General features: G+C 35.2%; 3 protein-coding genes across 3 annotated transcripts; 1 reads left to right on the top strand and 2 right to left on the bottom strand.

Annotated features, from left to right (window-relative positions):
* The first annotated feature begins 1,433 nt into the window (after positions 1 to 1,433).
* Positions 1,434 to 3,414, top strand: LOC113666253 (actin-3). The gene is made up of 3 exons (XM_027182017.2): positions 1,434 to 1,786; positions 1,894 to 2,004; positions 2,380 to 3,414. The coding sequence occupies exons 1-3, from the start codon at positions 1,532 to 1,534 to the stop codon at positions 3,142 to 3,144; spliced, it is 1,131 nt and encodes a 376-aa protein (XP_027037818.1). The 5' UTR covers positions 1,434 to 1,531; the 3' UTR covers positions 3,145 to 3,414.
* Positions 3,415 to 3,792: 378 nt separating this feature from the next.
* On the bottom strand, positions 3,793 to 13,496 carry LOC113666260 (cytohesin-1). The gene is made up of 15 exons (XM_089184859.1): positions 13,298 to 13,496; positions 11,840 to 11,913; positions 10,860 to 10,924; positions 10,121 to 10,190; positions 9,780 to 9,898; positions 9,072 to 9,152; positions 8,452 to 8,564; positions 8,304 to 8,377; positions 8,021 to 8,095; positions 7,394 to 7,505; positions 7,221 to 7,297; positions 6,775 to 6,846; positions 6,566 to 6,650; positions 6,234 to 6,303; positions 3,793 to 5,653 (listed from the first exon to the last, which is right to left on the bottom strand). Exons 1-15 carry the CDS (start codon positions 13,347 to 13,349, stop codon positions 5,575 to 5,577), a joined length of 1,218 nt encoding a protein of 405 aa, XP_089040985.1. The 5' UTR covers positions 13,350 to 13,496; the 3' UTR covers positions 3,793 to 5,574.
* Positions 13,497 to 13,900: 404 nt separating this feature from the next.
* Positions 13,901 to 20,597, bottom strand: LOC113666147 (SPRY domain-containing SOCS box protein 3). The gene is made up of 3 exons (XM_027181911.2): positions 20,303 to 20,597; positions 16,579 to 16,769; positions 13,901 to 15,375 (listed from the first exon to the last, which is right to left on the bottom strand). Exons 1-3 carry the CDS (start codon positions 20,481 to 20,483, stop codon positions 14,869 to 14,871), a joined length of 879 nt encoding a protein of 292 aa, XP_027037712.2. The 5' UTR covers positions 20,484 to 20,597; the 3' UTR covers positions 13,901 to 14,868.
* Positions 20,598 to 20,650: the final 53 nt, after the last annotated feature.

The raw sequence follows: 20,650 nt of genomic DNA, 5'->3' as shown, positions 1-20,650 counted from the left end.
GCTTTCAGGGCATTGGATGTAAATCGAAACCAGTTAGTGTAGTAACAAAGTACACAGGAAATATATCCTAATCCTCATCCGGCTCAGGCTGACCGAAATAAAATGTGGGGACCAAAATATTTTAACAGAGGGTTTTATACTAAAGTCTTCCAGGAGAAGGGACTCTTGCATCTTTCTAGTATTAGGGCAGTGTTTCAACTAATGTATCGAAAGTGATTTATTGTGGGTGATGTGTTGTAAAGTAGTTTATGTATTTTAAGTAATATATGTCGTAAATAAAGATTTGTATATATAAATAAACCCCTTGAATTATGTCTTTTTTTTTTGTTGATAAGGAATGGGGTCGGTCCCATCCAGCGATGACCACCACCCACCCCACACCCTCTTTAAACGGGTCGTAACCGTAGCATTCGCGAGTGTCTCAAATTACAAAAGGGAGCGAACTCAACAAATAGGGTTTCAGTAAGGTTTTTTTGATGCTACCCGTAATCAACAGATCTTGGAGAACCAAAATATGAGTGGCAAAGAGAGTGAATAAACTGCAATATTTAAAAGAAGCAATAAACACGATTTTATCACTCAGATAAAAAAAAAAATGAAAAGCGAACAGGTTTGAGCAAATGCTCAATTTTACTTTACCGAACTCTAGTTTGTGAAATGAAATTTCGGTTTGATGCATAATTCTGGGAACACGCTGTAAAACGCACTGCACATGAGTGCAAATTTTAGCATCGGTCAATTACGCATTTCCGGTGACGTATTAAAAATCCAATGTAAACAAGATAAAATCCCGCACCGCGAAGTTTGAAAACAAAAAGTAAGACTGAGTTAGCACAAGAAAGTAGGGGAAAAGTTTGTCTCGTTGAAAAGTTTGTTTTTTCATTTGAGTTTCAAGCACTTGCACCAAGGGGTTTGATGTTTGCACCAACAACAAAATATGAAAGAATTTCGGGCGCGTTCGCGCTCGACAATAGCAATTTTTTCCGCGTAGTTGTTTTTGTTACGTTGGTTCGGTCTTGCGGTTCCTTCGCAGAAAAATGTGGGAAAGCCAACAAAAGCAGCCGCAAATGTGCCGGCCGAAATTATTTTCTGTATGAAGATTTAACTGATTAATCTAAACAACCGAACAACACATAAAGAGCGCACACAACTGTAAATGCCCGAAGTTGACGCATGCCTATACGTTTTGCCGCTAGGTGCAAATGCCAAATGAACCCAGTCCTAATCGCGTACTTAGATCCTGTCATAGCTACCGTGGAAGGTCTGGGTACAAGATTAATCCAGTTCGTTCTCCAAATGGAAGCCATTGAAATTGTTATGAACAGTTATCAATCAAAATTATCTGTTGAAATCATTACCATATTAAGTCAAGGAAATTACCATATAAGGTAATAAACTGACCTAATTAATCTGACCTCCCTCTTAGTACCCCCATTTGCTCTCTGTTACGTATGTTCATTGGGCCAATTAAAAGAGTAGATTGAAAGAAATCCTTACTTTTTAGGCTGCTAGTGAAAGAGAAAACCTTAAAATGGCTGATGATGATATTGCTGCGTTGGTTGTAGACAATGGCTCTGGTATGTGCAAAGCTGGCTTTGCCGGGGACGATGCACCTAGAGCTGTCTTTCCGTCGATTGTCGGTCGTCCTCGCCACCAAGGAGTGATGGTTGGTATGGGCCAGAAAGACTCGTACGTCGGCGATGAGGCGCAAAGCAAGCGAGGAATTTTGACGCTGAAATATCCTATTGAACATGGAATCGTCACGAACTGGGACGACATGGAGAAGGTAAATTTTGAAACTAAGAAGATCTGCCCACATATCGAAGCGCGTCACTTGAATCTCTGGAAGTTCAAACACGAGACGTTTACCTCACGTGTTTTTTTTCGTTACAGATCTGGCATCACACATTTTACAATGAACTCCGAGTTGCCCCTGAGGAACACCCTGTTCTCCTTACAGAGGCCCCTTTGAATCCGAAGGCAAACCGAGAAAAAATGACGCAGGTAAATTCAAGAAAATTTATCAGAGGGCTTAATGTGGGTGTTTTCTTTTTAATGTCTTTAGTTTTGCGCATTAAGCATTTTGAAAAGATTGAAATGGCTCAGTGTCTAACATAAAACTTCCGTTTCAAATATTACTTTTCATCTAACATGGAACGGCTAAGGAACATTTTAGATTTAGATTATTTTTCGGCGTGCCCACTTAAAATGTTGTAACGAAAAGCAACAAGATGTTCGGAGATGAAATTGCTTTCCTCATAGTTCAAGCTTAGGAAACTTCACTTTTACTTAAATGTTAAGACGAAAAAATGGCGGTATGAATATAGCAGACAACTCAATTTTAGAGGTTTAAAACTCATCTCATTCGTATTTTTTCAGATCATGTTTGAAACATTCAACTGTCCAGCTATGTATGTAGCTATCCAGGCCGTGTTGTCTCTGTATGCCTCTGGTCGTACCACTGGTATTGTTCTGGACAGTGGTGATGGTGTGAGCCACACCGTGCCTATTTACGAGGGCTATGCCCTGCCCCATGCAATCCTACGTCTGGACTTAGCTGGGAGAGATCTGACAGATTACCTCATGAAGATTCTAACAGAACGTGGCTACTCCTTTACGACCACTGCTGAGCGTGAAATTGTCCGTGACATCAAAGAAAAGCTGTGCTACGTGGCACTGGACTTTGACCAGGAGCTGCAAACTGCTGCTTCAAGCTCCAGTCTTGAGAAGAGCTACGAGCTTCCCGATGGTCAAGTCATAACTATAGGAAATGAGAGGTTCAGGTGCCCCGAAGCATTGTTCCAACCATCTTTCCTTGGCATGGAAGCTTCTGGTATCCACGAGACAACCTACAACTCAATCATGAAGTGTGACGTTGACATCCGTAAAGACCTCTATGCCAACACTGTCCTCTCTGGTGGTACAACCATGTACCCTGGTATTGCTGACCGAATGCAGAAGGAAATCACAGCCTTGGCGCCCTCCACCATGAAGATCAAGATCATTGCGCCCCCTGAGCGCAAGTACTCTGTTTGGATTGGAGGCTCCATCCTGGCTTCCTTATCAACTTTCCAACAGATGTGGATCTCCAAACAGGAGTACGATGAATCTGGTCCAGCCATTGTGCACCGCAAGTGCTTCTAAACCTTACCACCCTTGTTGATTCTCAACATTATTTATCCTTCCCAAAAATTTCAAACTTCGGCTATTACAGGAAATATTTCAAAATGAACATCAAGATGCCTTATCCAGTTGGTGATATTATTTACCTTTGTTTCTTAAAACAATTACTAGTTACTATTTGCAATGTTAAATAAACTTACACTCAGAACCCTGAAAGTTGAAATCTTTGATATCTCACCATGTTCATTGCTGGTTTATGATCGTTTCAGTAAAGACGTTTTATCTTGTTCATTTTGTGTCCGCTCCTTTTTTTTTTTTATTGATACCCTGCCTCTAGATAAGCCATCACCACATCCCAGCTTATCCATACCTTTCTTTATGGAAAGAAATCTTTTGGGCTCCTAAAATGATAGTCCTTGCACCTAGAAGCTTCCTTTTACTCTGCTGGGTTTCACACACAAAAAAGTGTGGGTACTATTCCCTTGGGAAAAACGGCAAGGACATGTCCCCTTTAGATTCCAATGGCATCAACATCAAAATTTGAAAATGAGTGTTTACAAACAGTGTTTCTAATTGGGTAAGGAATGTCATGATTGTTGGTGTTAAAACTAAAGGAGTATTGTCTTATTTGACAAGTGTTATTGTCTAAGAAACAACAAGAAAAACAGGTTGGCTGTCAATTTTTATTTCTCAGCATAAAAAATGTAAAGAATTGAGCAAAAAATTCTTTGAGGGCATCTTTCTTTTACTAAACAAAACAAAACCTTTCACGGTGCCTTTTGAATACATAGTCACTAAGTTGGTGAAATACGTAAACCACATTTTTTGTTTCGTGTAGTATACTATTCAGTACACTCTATTTCTCTAAGATTCCTGCCTAATAGTCTTATTTATAAATCTGAAGAATAATTAATGTCCCAAATATAGGAGAGAAGCTTGCCAGTTCAGTGGAAGGCCGCCCATGAGAACCAATGCTAAAGGTAAAGGCTAGAAATTGTGAAACATGCCCTTCAAAGGTACTACAATGAGCAAATAGTCTATTCTGATTGTCAAGATATGTTTACTGAACCAAAAGGCAAATCCAACAAAAAAGTGTTGGAATGCTGGGTAACTTTCTCTATGAAAGTTGAAATTGACAACCAATCAACAACCTAAGTAGCTCCATTCTCTGGAAACACACACACACACAAAAAAAAAACCATTGAACATTTCAAGTTTCAAAAACTTTTCCTGCTAACATAAGCTAAGGGAAGAGCTATTAAATAAAATGAGTTTCATTTGCAGTTTCATATCAGAGATCTTTCCCTAATCCTCATTTTTGACCAGAAGCTCCCATCATTTTGGGAATGACCCTATCAATATTGACACTACAGATTCTGACAGGAAGCTTTTCCTTGCAATAAAACTCCATTTGTGGGACTGTATCCGATTATTTTCCCTCCCTTTTTGGGAAATACTATTTTGCACATATTTTGCATGTCTATTAAACTAACTACTCTATGTAAATTAAACTCTCCATCCATATATATTTACTAGTTGTACCTGTTTGTCAATCAATCAGTCATACTTGTGACCAAATTTTACAGTCACCTTTTTTTTCCACAGCATGTTTTCTAAATCAACACCCATACTATTGCTTTTAAGAGTCAGCAGTAAAAGTTCCAGTGTGTTCCTGAGTGATTGCTCTTAGGACAACAATTTCTGACAAATAAAGGGATCAACATGTAATTCATCCAGAAAAGGGTAAGAACCAAGGTAATAAAACAATAGACCATATGCAATGAGAGAATAACATGTTTCCCTTTATGAGATGATTAAAAAAATGTATGGGAATCTCTGGTAATGGGGCAATTGTTGACTGAATCATGTATTATGACTGAATCATATTTTTTTTATTATTTGCTCTGCAAATAATAAAAAAGCTGGATTTCTATTGCATTATAATCCACTTACATGCCAGAGCTTCACAACTGTACAGCATTTGCAAAAAATATGGCAAACATTTGTTTCTTAAATACAAAAGTACAAAAAGCCATAACTTAAACTTCCAAAATAAACAAAGTTTTGTGTATATATAAAAAAACAAACCAAAAAGCAATAACAATCTGGGTGTATCCAGCTAAGACTGCTTTTTATAATAAATGTTTGACCACAAGCAAAAGAGGAAACTTAAAAAAAGTCATATCGAAAAAGCCAATATGATGAATTGGATGGCATCAAATATAAGTTACGTTATAAATTGTAAGAATTTTCTTGAACTATACCATTTAACTAGTGAAAAGTGAAATATAAACCTAGATCATTATTAGAAGGCATCAATAAGTCAAGGTCAATACATTTGGGCAGTTAGGCACAATAATGTTGAACTGTATGTACACTTCAAGACATTTCACAGAAGATAAACAGCTGACAAGGAATCAAGATAATCAATATAATTATCAAAAAGAACCCTTAGTTCAATGCTGCTTGAGTGACTTTCTTTTTCCTGGCTTGAAGCATGTCATAGAATGGATCAATGATCATACTAGCCCTGAGAAGAAAAAAAAAAGGAAAAAAATAATTCATCATCTGTGATCAAATGCAGTTGAATATACTCAGTCTTGTAATATCTCCTCAGGGTAAGGGGGGGTGTGTGTGGGGGAGGGGGGGGGGAAAATCCTGGATTTAAAGTGCTTGGGTTAACTTTGGAAGGAAACATATTAACAGTCGGAAAATATCCCTGAGAAGGAAAGAGAGGCGATAAATGTAACTCCTAATGGAAACCATTCATCTATCCTCAAACCTTAATTTTTCTCAAACATCATTGGCACATCAGTGGAGTTATAAATATTCCTGTAAATATCATATTTAAGGAAACAATTCTGATTGATTAAGATTAGGATCAATGATACCTAGAGTTTACTCAACTCAAAATTAGAGAGAACAAGTTTTCTCACATTTCCACCAGATTGAAATTAAAAGATGTTTCCCTGATACAAAATTTGTGCTCACTTCCTGTCAACTTACATCAACTCCCCTATATCTCAAACTTTTTTTCATTTTCCTTCACAGTTTTAGTTATCAAGGTGTTAAAGTTCATAAAAGCTATGAACAAAACATGTTTAACTCACTTGATACAACCAATCCAGATTTCCCTTTCTTCCTCAGAGAATGCACAGATACGATATACATCATGATGTCCTGCAGTATTTTAGCAATGAGTTACAAGTGTAGTACATATCAGGTACACAAAACTTGAGGTCTACCAGGACTGAAAGGGGACTTCAGCAGGAATCAGAATTTTAAATTCCTGTATTAATAGTAATTATTATAATAGTAGTAATTATTAAGAACAATATTAGTTATCAATATTATTATTTTTGCAGTACATCGTCATAGTTGTCTCAGTCAATGCACACTACAATTGGAGTCAATTTTTTTTCATTAATAGAAACCTTCTGACCTTCTACAACTTTTCCTTCGGAGTCTGTTTTACAAGCTTTTATAAGCCCTGAGGAATTATCAGCTGAATATATTTCGAAGCAATACTGAAAGAAAAACAAAAAAAATCCTATGTAGAGCAAGTCCTCTTAGGTCAATTCTGTATCAATATACAACTAAAACAAGCCTTACTACTAATTTCTAAAAGCTTACGTTATTATTAAAAGTTACCTTTCTCCGTGCATCTTGCACTTCTCTAACTTGTAAATTTTCCAAAGGAATAATGCCACGTGGTTCTCTGTCCTATAAAAACATTGCAATTTTTCCAAGCCTTAACAACACCACTGGAAAATGATAACTTCCAATTCACCAAAAAAACAGGACCTGCTATTAATACTGAATGCCTTGGTCACTGAAAAATAGCAAAGTACTTGAGTGCACTTGTCGCTTCTCCTTTCCACCTAACATGCATTTTCTTCTGAATAAGTAAGGAGAACTTGGTGTTTTATCAAGGTAACACCTAGTTGGTGACTTTGTCTTTTCTATCCACATGTTTGCTGCATACATGTACCAATATTGCAAGAAGAATTTACACAATTATCAATCATTTCTGATAGTTAATTGAAAGGGTTATTGTACACCAAAGTAATGTTTTGGGAGGTAGACAGAAAACTTACCCCTATATTCTTGAAATAATAGAGGCAATTATCTTTAAGGATGAAGTACCGTTTCCTCCAACTTTTGTGCAATCCACCTTGACAAATATAAAAATATGTTTGTGAGATTTTGCAAATTTTGTGGTTTAGTAAAAAAAAAAAAAAAAACCTCATAAAAACACAAAAGCCATTACCTTCCTTTATAAGCCAGCCTTCCCTATCAGGATTGAAAAATGTTCTTGTTATATCATTTCCATCGTCTTCTGGGATCTTGAACTGTTCATTTTTTATGCTCTCATATAAACTCTAGAATTATAGCAAAAGAAAGTAACAAATGTAACTATACACGTGCAGCTAAATACATTTAGTACCTAGTACAAAACAACTCCCCTTCTCCCCCCCCCCCACCCTTTCAAGGCTAATCACAGTGTGGTAATTTTCCAATATACACTATTGATTATTTAAATAACTTTTTCTCAAATGAGAACCACTTGGGCATGACAGTTGTCTTGTCCTATGTAAACACTCTCACTGATGTACTCGACAGAACTCAAAGCACACTTCAATCTAAAAACATTAGGTTTGAAGGCAAAATTTAAGTGACCAGAGTCTATGGACCCTTCCAACAGGGACAGAAATACACAGACATGTACCCAGAGAATATAATTTCTTGTCTGTCTGCTCTTCAAGTTTATTCAAGAAGTGGAGATTTTATTTTGATCTAAACAACATGTTAGCAATTTTCCAATAAAAAGTACTGAGAGAACAGACTAGCATTTCTTACATGTAAATCTCTACTGGATTTAAAATAATTCACCAACCGCTAGGGTGTCCGAAGGTATATCTTCTCCACAGTTGATTCCTCTGTTCATTTGAATAAATTTCTCCAACGTAGGCTACAAAACATAATAAGCTGATTAATGATGTTACCTGCACAATTTTAATCACACTGTTTCTTCATAGTTGTCAGAATATAGATAATAATAATAACAATAATACTTTTCTGGAAATGGTGTGGCCTAATGTATAGGACCCTAAACTCTGGAGTAAAAACTTGAGCACTTGCTAGAATTGAATTGAATGAATTGTTTTTATTACACTAACCTTATCCTTGACACTTGGGTTGTGAAGACTGGTGTTCAATAAGATGATTGAGAAGCTCAAAACATAGCAAGTATCTGTAGATTGAAACCAAATGTTTTTTTTTAGATGCAATGATTATAACTTAGCTTATCTTTTGTATTCAACTCACCAGTTGATGTAAACATTTCTGGGTTCTGATCACAATATCTCTTAGCAAATGCTTCCATCATTCTGTCAATCTTCTGGGCTTCACCAGGTAGACGGAAGCTCCACAGGAATTCCCTACAGGGATAAAAACAACCACTGGTTGATGATGAAGATGTTAACAGAAGATATTGTATTAAATGAGTAGCCAACACAAAGCATTGCCAACAATTTTGTAGACCCTAATTGTGTGAGTTACACATTTGTCTCAGTTGTACTTCTGTGCATATATGGTTACTACAGTTATACCAAACTTTATGGCATAAAATCCATTTCAAAAGACTACAGCTTGATATTTTTGTGAGACCACTGAAGGCCTCAAAACAAAACAGAAGCTCTCACTGACAGTGATGTTTTGCATTTGACACATTTGATGAGTCTGCTGAGACAGATTGGTTGCTAGGTTTCTATTTTCTGAATCAAGGTGTGTTTCTTTTTTAAGTTCTGCCATCCATTAACATGGCTCTGCTGCCTTCGCTTTTGTCAATCACCCTCAAAACCATCTGCTATGCAAACTATGCTCCTGATCACCTCAAATTTCTGAGCAGAAGTAAGTAAAACACTGTAGTTGTCAAGCTGACTCACCTCAGGGCGTCTACCAACAATCTTCGTTCAAAATTATGAAGCTCAACAAAGATTCTGAATACTTCTAGGTTAAACTCTTTGCTGTGTAATGATATTGATTCAATAATCAAAGTAAGCACTATTTTGCTGACAGGGGAAGTTTTGAAAATGATCACACCATGTCTAAATAATACACACTACTATCATGGAGATCTCAGATATGTTATTGGAGGAGAAGGGTTGATGAATGAGAGAAATTAACCCTTTACACCCTAACATCAGTATGCATATTCTCCATACTGCCTCTATACATTTCCTGAAGCGCTGACAAAGAGAATTTGTCTAAAAATCAAGAGCTTTACAGGTTGGTGATCACTTCCTTAATTCTCGTGACCTTATTGTTTGATTCAGGGGTGATATTGTAAGGAGAAATTAGAAGCTGGTCACTGTTAGGGGTTAAAGGGTTAATAAAAGAATTATTTAGCAATTATTGCCAACAATAACCTTTAAGGAAAAATTAAACATGGCTTACATCCATGCATCCCAAATTCTGGTTGTATACTACCAAGTGGCATGGATGCTATTAAACAGTATCTTTCATAATTACTGTTATGCAAGACTTTGCTGTTCTAGAAGCACGGGGCCAAATGCCTTTGGCATCAACTCTGTCTTTACATTTGAATAATCTCTTAGGCAAACTCTAACTATGTGTCTGAGTAAATAACTTACTTTTCTCCAAGATAGTTTCCAATCATTGTTTTATTAAGTCCTTCTTCATTGAAAAGGAAGTGAGCAATGTCTTCGGGTGTGTTATTGAGCAGAGTGTTGGTTACCAGATATTCTATTCCCTGCAAGCATTTGTATAAAAGAAAAAACAGTTTGATTCCTCTCTCCATAGAAAAGTAATAGGAAGAGTTGGAAATAAAGTTCCTATTATCTTCTCAGTTGATGTCATTTTTATCAAAAGCTGATCGAAAAAAAGTCACAGTGGCGCTTAAGTGATGCAACTAGAGTGAACAGTTCTTGTCTTGCCAGCATAAATAACATGGAGTGCTTGCCATAGTACATACCTTCTCTGGATCAATGTTAAACTTTTTCTTTCCAGTTAATGATTGTTTGGCTCGAGGATCATCCTTAGTACTGTTCATAACAGAAATTAATAATAAAATGAGAAGATCATGTCCTGCAGAGTCTAAATTATAATTGAATGATTGCTATAAAGTTTGTCAGCCTGCACAAGATTACGCAAGGATGAAACAAAGCCTTTTTATCAAAGGGGATGATACCTTTGTTGCAGTTGGTTCACCTCCTTCAACTCATCACTTCCATGAGAGACCAAAAATGAATTCTGCTTACAATGTTAAGACATTCTCAAGGAATAAAGCAATAAGAAGAAAGAAGAATATCCCAACTGCAAAATATTGTTTGATTTGGTGATAAGCTCCCAGAGCAGAAAATATAAGAATTGCTAACAAAAGTTGCGTTAACCTACATAGGTCAAAGCCAGTAGTCCTTTCCCAAGGAAATTAGAATTGGTATTTTTTTTTAGTTGAAATAGCTGCTTGAAGAAGGCGGCTTCTCTATGCAGAAAGCTTTCACTTTATTAGCATTATAATTGAGGTGTATCGTAATCCCAACTCGTGTCTATAAACCTATGATATCTATATTAAATTATAGTGAGTGACATCAAATTGTTCATCTCACAAGCTGTACAATGTTAACATGTATATATTTAAGTCATTTATTGCTGTACAACCTTTACAGAAACCATCTGCTAAAAACACATTGAAATATTTTATTTTCAATTACCTATTGTCGCGTTGTTCAATAGTTTCCATTTCTGATGAAACTTCAGCTATTTCATCTTTCAGTCGCTAAAATCAGAAAAAGAAACTTTAAAAACAAGAATATTCTTGACATTAACATCTTGTAAGTTACAAAGTAAAATCAAGGTCAATGTCTAACTAAAGGTACAAGAATCTTCTCAACTCTCTAATAAAGATAATTTGATCAAAATATTGTTAGATCAGTCATACACATACACTACTTATGCAATCCTATCAAAGCTAAACAGCTGTAAAATCTCAATTACTACAACCAAGTTCAAGGCAAAAAATAGCAAATTGAGCAATAAGAATATTTTGCAGTATAAATACTGTGATGTCAACCAACTTGTGAACTGATGGTTTGATGAGTACCCCTTCATTTGTGGGTAAACAGTATTTCAAATACACAAAAACCTCAGATCAGTAAAAATTTTAGCAAAATAATTGTGTGAGGAGAGACTTTTTCTGCAAATATCTGTGCTAAAAATCTTTAAATGACGTGACATGTAATTATGTAATTTAAGACATTTTATTTAATATAGCACTGACTGGGTCAAAGCTCAGCTTTGAAATTGACAGTGTAAAAATATTTGTATCATAAACATAAGACTAAATTAAATGGACATTTAAATTAAATCTGACTCCAAAAATAAATAAGAAGTCATTTGATCTACAAAAAAATTTTTATGATGAAAGAAACAAGAGATAAATGGTAAAAGAGGAAATGGATACAACTCATTTTTTTCACCCTAAAAAGTTATTTTTCATTATTCACAAGTTTAAGCTATCTAGATTTTTTTTTATCCTTTAGCATCCTCAGTCTTAATTGTTTTCCACTCTGATATTTTTATACCTGTTGAAGGACACTTTAATCTTGACTGTCACACAAGTAAAGTTTGTACTTAATAAAATTAATATCAGGTACTCAGCATAATGTAAAAAGGCATCTCATCTGTATTGTACCTGAATTTCAATCAACAACTCTGATTTTCTTTTTCTTATGCCAGAGAGGAGAGCTATCTCCTTGGGTGTTAAACCTAAAATCAAATGAAACAAGCATCTACATTAATACAAGAAAGCCATGAAAAATAATTTCAAAATAAAAAAATTTGGCCAAATGGTACAATAAAACATACAACATTTCAGGCACCAGGTACTGCATTTTTTTAATTATGTACCAATTAAATGTAAGGTTACTCAATATATTTACCACTGCTTAAGAATCAAAATGAACTTTTATTAAGCTTCATACAGAAGCACTGACCTCACTTTGTTACTCTAACCTAATACAAAATTTCTTCATATAAATAGAGAAATTAAGCAGACAGCTTTTTTATTGTAAACATAAATTTTTTAATTGATATGGAACAGAACTGGCTCATAATGTCTTTTTCTCTATCTGTCCCCCAACTCAGTAACAACAATAAAAAAATGATATGTATTAATAATATTAATATCCACATCAAAGCCAATAAAACACAAAAAAAAATACAGAGTAGACAGAAGGTAAAAAAAGGTTAATGAAATGCTCAAAGCAACTTCAATCCATTTCCAAAAGTCCTTTTTTTCATTTTTGGTCTCTTTTTAATTGATCACCCCTCCCACACTTCCTGCAAGAAAATGAATTTGAAGTTACAGTAAAATCATTCACATTCCAAACCCTTAACATCACAGCTTCCTGCTGCGTTTAAGAAGCATCAATCAGCTAGTTTTACCAACAGCTACAGATGCTCTTTTGCAAAACTCTTGAAGTAACCAAATCACAGTTTCTACCCCAAGCTATTCGACTTTAACACAAATAAAATATGCGGTATCCAATACAGACATGAAGCGAGAGATCATAATTTACGGTTCTTTAAAAATAACAATTAACCAGTAGCATTATCAGGTTCACGTCTACATAAACATGTCTCAAGAAAAAAAATAAATTAAGTACCTTAAGTAAATGCAAATATTTATTCACAAGAAGCAAAAATTTTGAAAAGAAGAATCTGTTCATTAAAGATTTAGAACATCGAAGAAAACGAAAAAAAAAAATGAAAGAACCGAGAAGAAAGTACGCACCGCCCAGAGTAATGAAGGCATGAGGTAGACGGACTTAAACGTTGCCCCAGTACTTATAGACTACAAACCACATCAAATTTTATTGATACTCAATTGATTTCTGACTGAAGTACTGTTCGCTTAATGGTACATGGCATGAAAAAGCGTTACATTGATCGACATCTTGATATAAGGAACCATGTTCACTCAAATTTTCTTCCGCCACTTTATCGTCCACCGACTCAAGATAGTTAACTTGGAAAGCTAAGTCGAATATGGAGTGCCGAAAGAAGATGAAAGCTAACGGCACAACTGCTTTAAATGGACTCAGCCCGGCCCAAAGCTACAGCTCACATCCCCCCACAATCGCTGTCTTACCGTTCATGTTCTTCTCTGAATTACTCCTGTCTTGCATTGGAAGGGTGGACATTTTGCTCTCCTCTTTATTTATCACACTTTTTAAAGTTAAAATGTTTCTCTAACCACTGTAGATGAGTGAATTTGCAGTCTATTTGAAGAACTTCCGACTAGCAACCTACGCCATCTTGTTTACATTCTTATACGTCGCCGACTAGAACCCAGGCCTTCACAGAGTTAACGCCCAAGGACGAGGTCCCCTCACCTTTGGGTGTCCCTGTCAACAGGTACAAGTTGAATTTCAGATCAGTGTGGAACACATACAGTGATTCTCTCCGTGTTATGGGTCTTGACGGGCACAGCTAAAGTCAAAGTCCCAATTTAATTTAAAATGATTAGTGTGTAATTTCTCCTCAAATGAAGCGTTGTGAGGAAAACGTTAATCACGAAACTTAAAAAATGTTTGGTTTGTCAAGTTCACAGTAAAGCCTTGGTTATTACTATGTCATGGTAAGAAGTGAAAAACCCAAGAAATCGCCAATTTTTGAAAAAAATGTCTGGTAAAAGGCAGGAGAGCCCATTGTGGTAGTCTAAACTCAGACAAAGAGCAGCTATATACATGTATTTCAGTTTTATCTACTTTTTTAATCTCTCTCTAGTCACAACAAGTTATACATATGGCAAGCCAGATCTGTTGTTGTTTTCTAGATTTATTGTTCATAAGGTAAGGCTTCATATATTTAAAAAACTCAACAAAGTATTTTATGTTTTTTTTAGTGCACAGTAAAAAAAAAAAAGGTCACCAAAAAAAGACAGATCAACAAGAAAAAAAAGAAGTTTTTTCCTCAAAGGATGCAAACCAGATACACATTGTTTAACTCTATTTGAAACAAAATCATCAAGCTTTCAATTAATTTCATCTTGTCATTAATTATCTCTCCTATCTTTCATCTATTTTAAAATAAATTACAATACTCTGTGACATATTTCCAAGCATAGGTACAAAAAAAGAGTATAATAAATACAACTCTACAAATATCTAACTTTGTCCATGCCCCTATTTTCTTGTTGTTCAAACTTTTCGTACATAACTTAAACATGAAAAATTCAATGTACACTTTGGAGATCAAGGTAACCACCCAAGACATATTCAGTTTTGGCAATCACTCAGCCATAAATTTAAACCTTATCTCTAGTAGTGATAGCTAGTGCATTTGAAGTTTCCTGGGATATGTATTTCAAATCATCCTAGCAAGATAGGTAGCTTCCAGCTAAGTAGACTAAAGAATACTATCAGTAATAACACAAAGATCCTATACAGTGGCTTTTTTGAGTGAGATTCACTTAGATAATTTCACACTAATTAACTAAACTTCTTTAGAAAATCCTGATGCACAACAACACATACACATTCAGTATTGACAATATTCTGATCATACGAAAATATATTTAGTAAATTACTTCCTTCAATGGCTCTGCAGTTCTACTTCATTTTTCCCAGTGTGACTAAAGTTTGAAGTAAAGACACCGTTTCCATTTTATGATGAAATTTCATCCTTGATACAAATTAAAATGTTTCCAAAACACAGACATCACAAATCAGTGTCACTGGTTTTCTTCACTTGTGAGGGAAGGTGGACCTTGAAGATCCAATCAAGTTCATTACAAAGATGTCGTTTCACCCCAGGTGGTATGGGTAAAGCCTTAAGAGCTTCAAGATTTGGTAGATGTTTGCCAATCGCTGCACAACAAAGATACTGCAGAGAAAAGGATGATGATGAACTACGTTGCAACCTCATTTTTGTTCTTGCTGCAGTTGAAGACACCACAGGATAAAGTGGTTTCCCATTAAGTCCATTAGCTGCCACACCCAGTGGCTCATTGTCTTTAAAGAAAGAAAGCTTCCCATGCCATGTATCCAAATGAACTCCAATAACTGAGCCATGATCAAATCTTGAGGAGAATTTCTGGGCTTTCCCTTGATGATAAAAATTACCAGTGTAAGAAAGCCCCCAGCTATTACTGTCCTTGCCAATAAGACTGCAGAATGAGGTTTTGTATTGAGTAATATCCAGGTCACTGTTGCACACTCCTAGCATCTGAGAGTTGAAAATACACATAACTTGATGAGTCTTACAATAAGTGCCACATCTAGCGTACTTACTCTTCAGCAATCAGTAACACAAAAGAATGAAGAAGGACAATGATCACTGCATTGTCATTTAGCATCATGTTGTTACTTAGACGTACAAAAAAAAATCCTATCCTTTTCTTCCTGCCAAAGTTTGGAGATTTAACTCTTTCACACAGAGCAAAAATACTTACAAATGCAACCCCTTAAATAATCAATTTCAAAAATCAATATTTTAAAACCCAATACTCTTTGAAACTATGTTAAAATAAAAATTTTTTTCAAGGTATTTTTCAAGTAAAAGGTCTAGTGAAAGCAAATTTCCAATTTGCTTGTTCAATTTACATCTAGCAGGTCCTTCAGAGTCACATAAACTGTGGCAACAATCTACAGCCTTCAGAAAAGTAGTTTTTGGTGAACATAGGTGGTGCTCAGATTTCAAGCAATATGATGATCTGACCAAAAAAATGTGATCATCAAGTGGATGATTTGCTTTCATTATTTGAAATTTAAATTTTCTTAAGTTACCAAATTTTCTTGTCACTAATACTCTCCTTTTTCATTCAATTCACCACTAGTGGTACATAATACCATGACTTACAAACAGAAAATGCATGTCAAAATGCATGGATTGCATAAATAACATATTGCAATAAGAAAAATACCATTTTGCAATCTTTAAAATATACTATGGTCAAAAGGATACAAAAAATCATCAGTCATTGGTGATCTTGTATTGTTGGTCTGTATTTGCAGTCATTCCACTGTTTAATAGCTGTATTTGTTTCACTCCATGTAAGTCATTGTATCGTATGTCATGTATGTACGCACTGACTTGGTCTGTTGTGTTAGTAAGTCACTCTGTTCGGTGGTTGCACTGTGCAATTCAACGGTGACACAACATTTTTAAGTTTATCCATTTGATGGTATCTGAAGTGGAACTCTAACCAAACATTCTATGTTTTTTTAAACATGCAGTTTGTAAGTTTCTGCACAGTCTTGTCCAGTCAATTTGTTGTTTCCTCGTTTAGAAGAACTGGTATGAAAATGGTGCAAAGATATTTTGCACCAGTAGAGTGTGTCAAGTCTTCAACCTCCCCATTAACACGTTGTCACGTTTGTAGCTCTGTCTCCATTATGTCAGTCCACAACAGAGGAGAACATGACCTACCATGTCAGTACCATAGACTGCACTGGTCATCTTGATTTCCCAGTAGTATTCTCTCCCCTGACAAAGGGGCTGGGAGCCTTTTGCTGCTGCAGTTCCACAGCTGTAATCAGGGTGGAACAGCACCTCCTTATTACCTCGAGTGAGGGACACTGAAGATGATAGTGTCGTTGGATCCCATTCCCACTCAAAATCTGATAAGCAATGTGCAAAAAGACATTAAAGATAAAAAATATTTGACTAAGATTGCAATCTTGTTACACTTTAAGAAAACAACCATTTAAGTATGAATTAAATGCAAGTTATATGTTATGTTTTATGTTAGAGACTGAGATATATCATTATAATAATAGTTAAATCCAATATTAGGGTCATTGCTTGGAATATCATCAATGGATGCATCTAGATTTTTAAATACTTCATATATCTTAGTCAATGATAACATCTCTATCACTTCCACTGGTCAAAAATCTTATGTCCTTAAGATACACATCACAAAACCAACAACAAATGGAAAAAAAGTTTTAAATAGGACATGATAACACAACTATGATATCAAAGTCAGATTAAATCTATATTAAGTGTAAGCTCTATCTTCCTTTTTTATCAAGACTAATATGAAGTCTCAACTGGGGAAGGAAGTCAACCACATTTTACAATTATATTATCATACGATTATTTTCTTGCATCTTCAGACAGGCTGCAATACTCACATTTACCACAATACAACTGAAAACCATGAAATTGACACAACACAGTACAGCAATCACTGAGGTACTCTTTGCAATACATTGCAACCAAATTAAAGACAGTTTGCAATGAACCATGATTACTCAATGTCATATCAAGAGAGTTACATAACATTAAAAAAAAAAAAAATTGTTTAACATTCAGCAGACTTGATGTCATCAAGTAAAAACAAAGAACTGACTCTAGTGCAAAAATACTGAGTAAAAATAACACTTAATCAAAATGAATGAAAGTATTGAAACACGTGTAAACACACAGATTTAACTACCATCCATATGAAACTTCAAAAGACCATTTTTAAAACTTTCATTTTTTTTCAACTAAGTTAAGTTTTCTCAAGTAATTAAACATTCTAACATCTGTACTTGATAATGATATTATCTGAACATCATATAGCATGATTGTTTTAATGTTCTCGACTCCCTTTTATGATTTTCAGTAGTACTTCACAGCAATATCTTGTAGCCAAATATTTGAATAAATCACTGACAACTCATAACCTTAAAAAACCAATAAACAGCTTTTTCCACATGAAACGAATAATAATAAAGTTCTAATTAAAACTTAACAAGCATTGAAAAAACAAATCATGCTTTTGGAAACATCACTCACAGAGACAGTGATAACAAAAACCACAACAAAAACCACAACCATGCCACCAACATTCACAACACAGCCACCAACATTCACAATCATGACACTGACATTACACTGAAGTCAGTATGGGAATTTCACTTTACCTTAAGACCTCAAAAACACTTCCTTTTTCATCAAGACATTGCGTCTTGACATGGTGAAGGAAGGCAACCATTAGTGGAACGACCAACAAGTGCTTTTAGCTGTACCAGCTCTCATCCTGCAGCTGAAATGTAATAGATATCGACGAGACTGAAAGTTTTTCTGTTGTTAATTCATCATGTAGACACAGGAATATGAATCACACTGTTCCCAAATGGCAAAATAATCATCCCCATGATTGGAGATTACCTCCAGGACCTCAGGGGAAATCATGCAGTAAACTCAATAAAACTTTTTACTGAAGGAAGGGGGGGTGGTTATCGTAAAACCATACTAATATTTTAATGGTTACCCTTCAGCTGTGAGCTGGTTTTGTACTATAAGAGAAAACTCACCTTTCCTTTAACCCTTTAACTCCCATGAGTGACCAAGACAGAATTTCTCCTTACAATATTAATACAATATTAACCAGATAAGTGATATGAATAAAGAAAAATATCAATCTGGAGATAATTAGTCAATCCAATACTAAATTCTCTGAACTAAAATTATAAGAGCTGTATGATTGACAGTAAGGAGAATTACAAATTTGATCTGGTAGCTAAAGGGTTCACAGTCTTCTAGACAAGTTTTATGCTGTCAAAAAATTTAAGTTAGTTGTTTGCATAAACAGTTAAAGACATGGCAAAAGTTGTGGGATCTTTGATTAACCCATAAACTCCCATGAATGACCGAGTCATAATTTCTCTTTACAGTAATGACATAATACAAGACATGCAAGTTGTAGAAAATCTCTTTCATTTTCAAATCTCAAGTTACAATTTTTCCCTTCCTCTCCCCTTCTGTATTCTTTTTGTATTCATGCACAATGCGCAACATTTCACAAATTAGCCAATCATGTCAAAGAACTCTAACCTCGACATTGGATAACTAACGTAGACATTTTTCATATAATTTTAGTTTATTTTTGTGGAGTTTTAGTCAGTAGTTTTTCAGTTTTCGTTTGCATAAATTTGTTACCCCTTTGCTTGGAAATTTAAGAAGTTTCAGAGTTCTTATTTTAGATAAATGTTGTGGTTTATTTAACAAGTTTAAAACATATTTTCTACAGAGTTTGATCTCTAGCCTCTTTTTTTGTAGATGGATTTTTCACGCAAGTGATGAGATAAAAAACAAATTCTCCAAACTAACATCATAAAAATTTTATGGCACACACTAAGGATATTACTAAATTAATTCCCAAAGACCGTTTAAATAAAACAGCTCACTTCTTACACAAAGGTGTAAATGTTTCAAAATTTCTCTCGGAAATGAAGTTACATTAAGCCTTAAAGAAACAAGCCATGGAAAATCGCAATCACTGTGCAAAGTGATGTTATGTCAGAGGGGTGTAGAAAACAAAGGATTTAAGTTTGACTCTTTTTTAAATAATTAAAATAATTATAAGAGCGCTCCTGATCAGAAGCCAGTGAAAGTGCTGCCACAGCAGAAAATGAAATTCTGGCACCACACTTTTGTCTTTTACAACTGGAAAATGAAACTAACGTCAAAGAATTCAGTGCTTCACGTGAATTACAGCATGCAAAGAAAAGACCGTGTGTGACTGTCATGCTGATGCCGAAAAACAGAAAAACTAGTTTAGATATCTTTCAAATAATTCAAAAAGCGTACTTGTTTTGGGAGATACGAAGAAAAATGTCAATAATGTTCAAGGCCAACAAGCTCTGCTCTGTACAACTAGTACAGATCTGACCTTATTTCACGAGGCAATCGATCTTTAACGAACGAAAGGAATCATTTCGCTTTTTGAGCATAATAATCCGTATATGAACATACAAGACAACTTCAGAGATAAGTTTTCACACCATAAATCAATTTATTCAACTGCGATGGCGACAGCTGTTTTGGTGCGTAGCTGAGAGAAATTTACATTTTGCATCAAGGCGTACAAAGTTCACTTCTTGTTATTCCCTTCAAGCATGAAAAGAAACAAAAAAACACGTTTTGAAAACACGAAAGTACATGCTTGTGAAAATAAAACTTTCAAAATTGCTTCTGCTATGAAAGAAAAATATACTATGATGAAAAAGCGCTCGTCAGCTATTCCTCAAATGGCGAACAAATTCGTTGTTTACATACTCAGTACAAAAACCTTCCACAGCTTTTAGACACAAAACGCCCTCTTTTTTCCCATGTGGAGTACGGTATGCTTAAGAAAGAATACATAGAAAGACTTTACCTTCATTAAATTCCTCCATTTCATGATCAGAGCCAGAATCGCTAGAGTTTTCTTCGAAATCCATACCGCGGACATGTTCGCTGGCTTCCTGACGGCCGAAAATGCGCGCGAGAAGTTCGCGCTGTGAAAGCCTGGAAGTCTCCAAAGGATTGGCGTAAAAACTTGTGTGAACCAATGCCATAATTCACAAAAAACTCTCAATTAACTAGGGTATAAATACTCTCACTCTAACGACTTCTCTTCGCGTAATTATTCACCAATAACCTGTTCAGATAAGGTTCATCGAATTCTGTTTGTTGTCGTTGATAAACAATATTTCTTTAAGGCGTAACCTGCTGTGCGAAAATC

Source organism: Pocillopora damicornis, chromosome 10 (genome assembly GCF_964200805.1).
Source record: "Pocillopora damicornis chromosome 10, jaPocDami1.2, whole genome shotgun sequence".
NCBI lineage: Eukaryota > Metazoa > Cnidaria > Anthozoa > Scleractinia > Pocilloporidae > Pocillopora > Pocillopora damicornis.
This window is presented reverse-complemented; position numbering and strand designations above follow the sequence as displayed.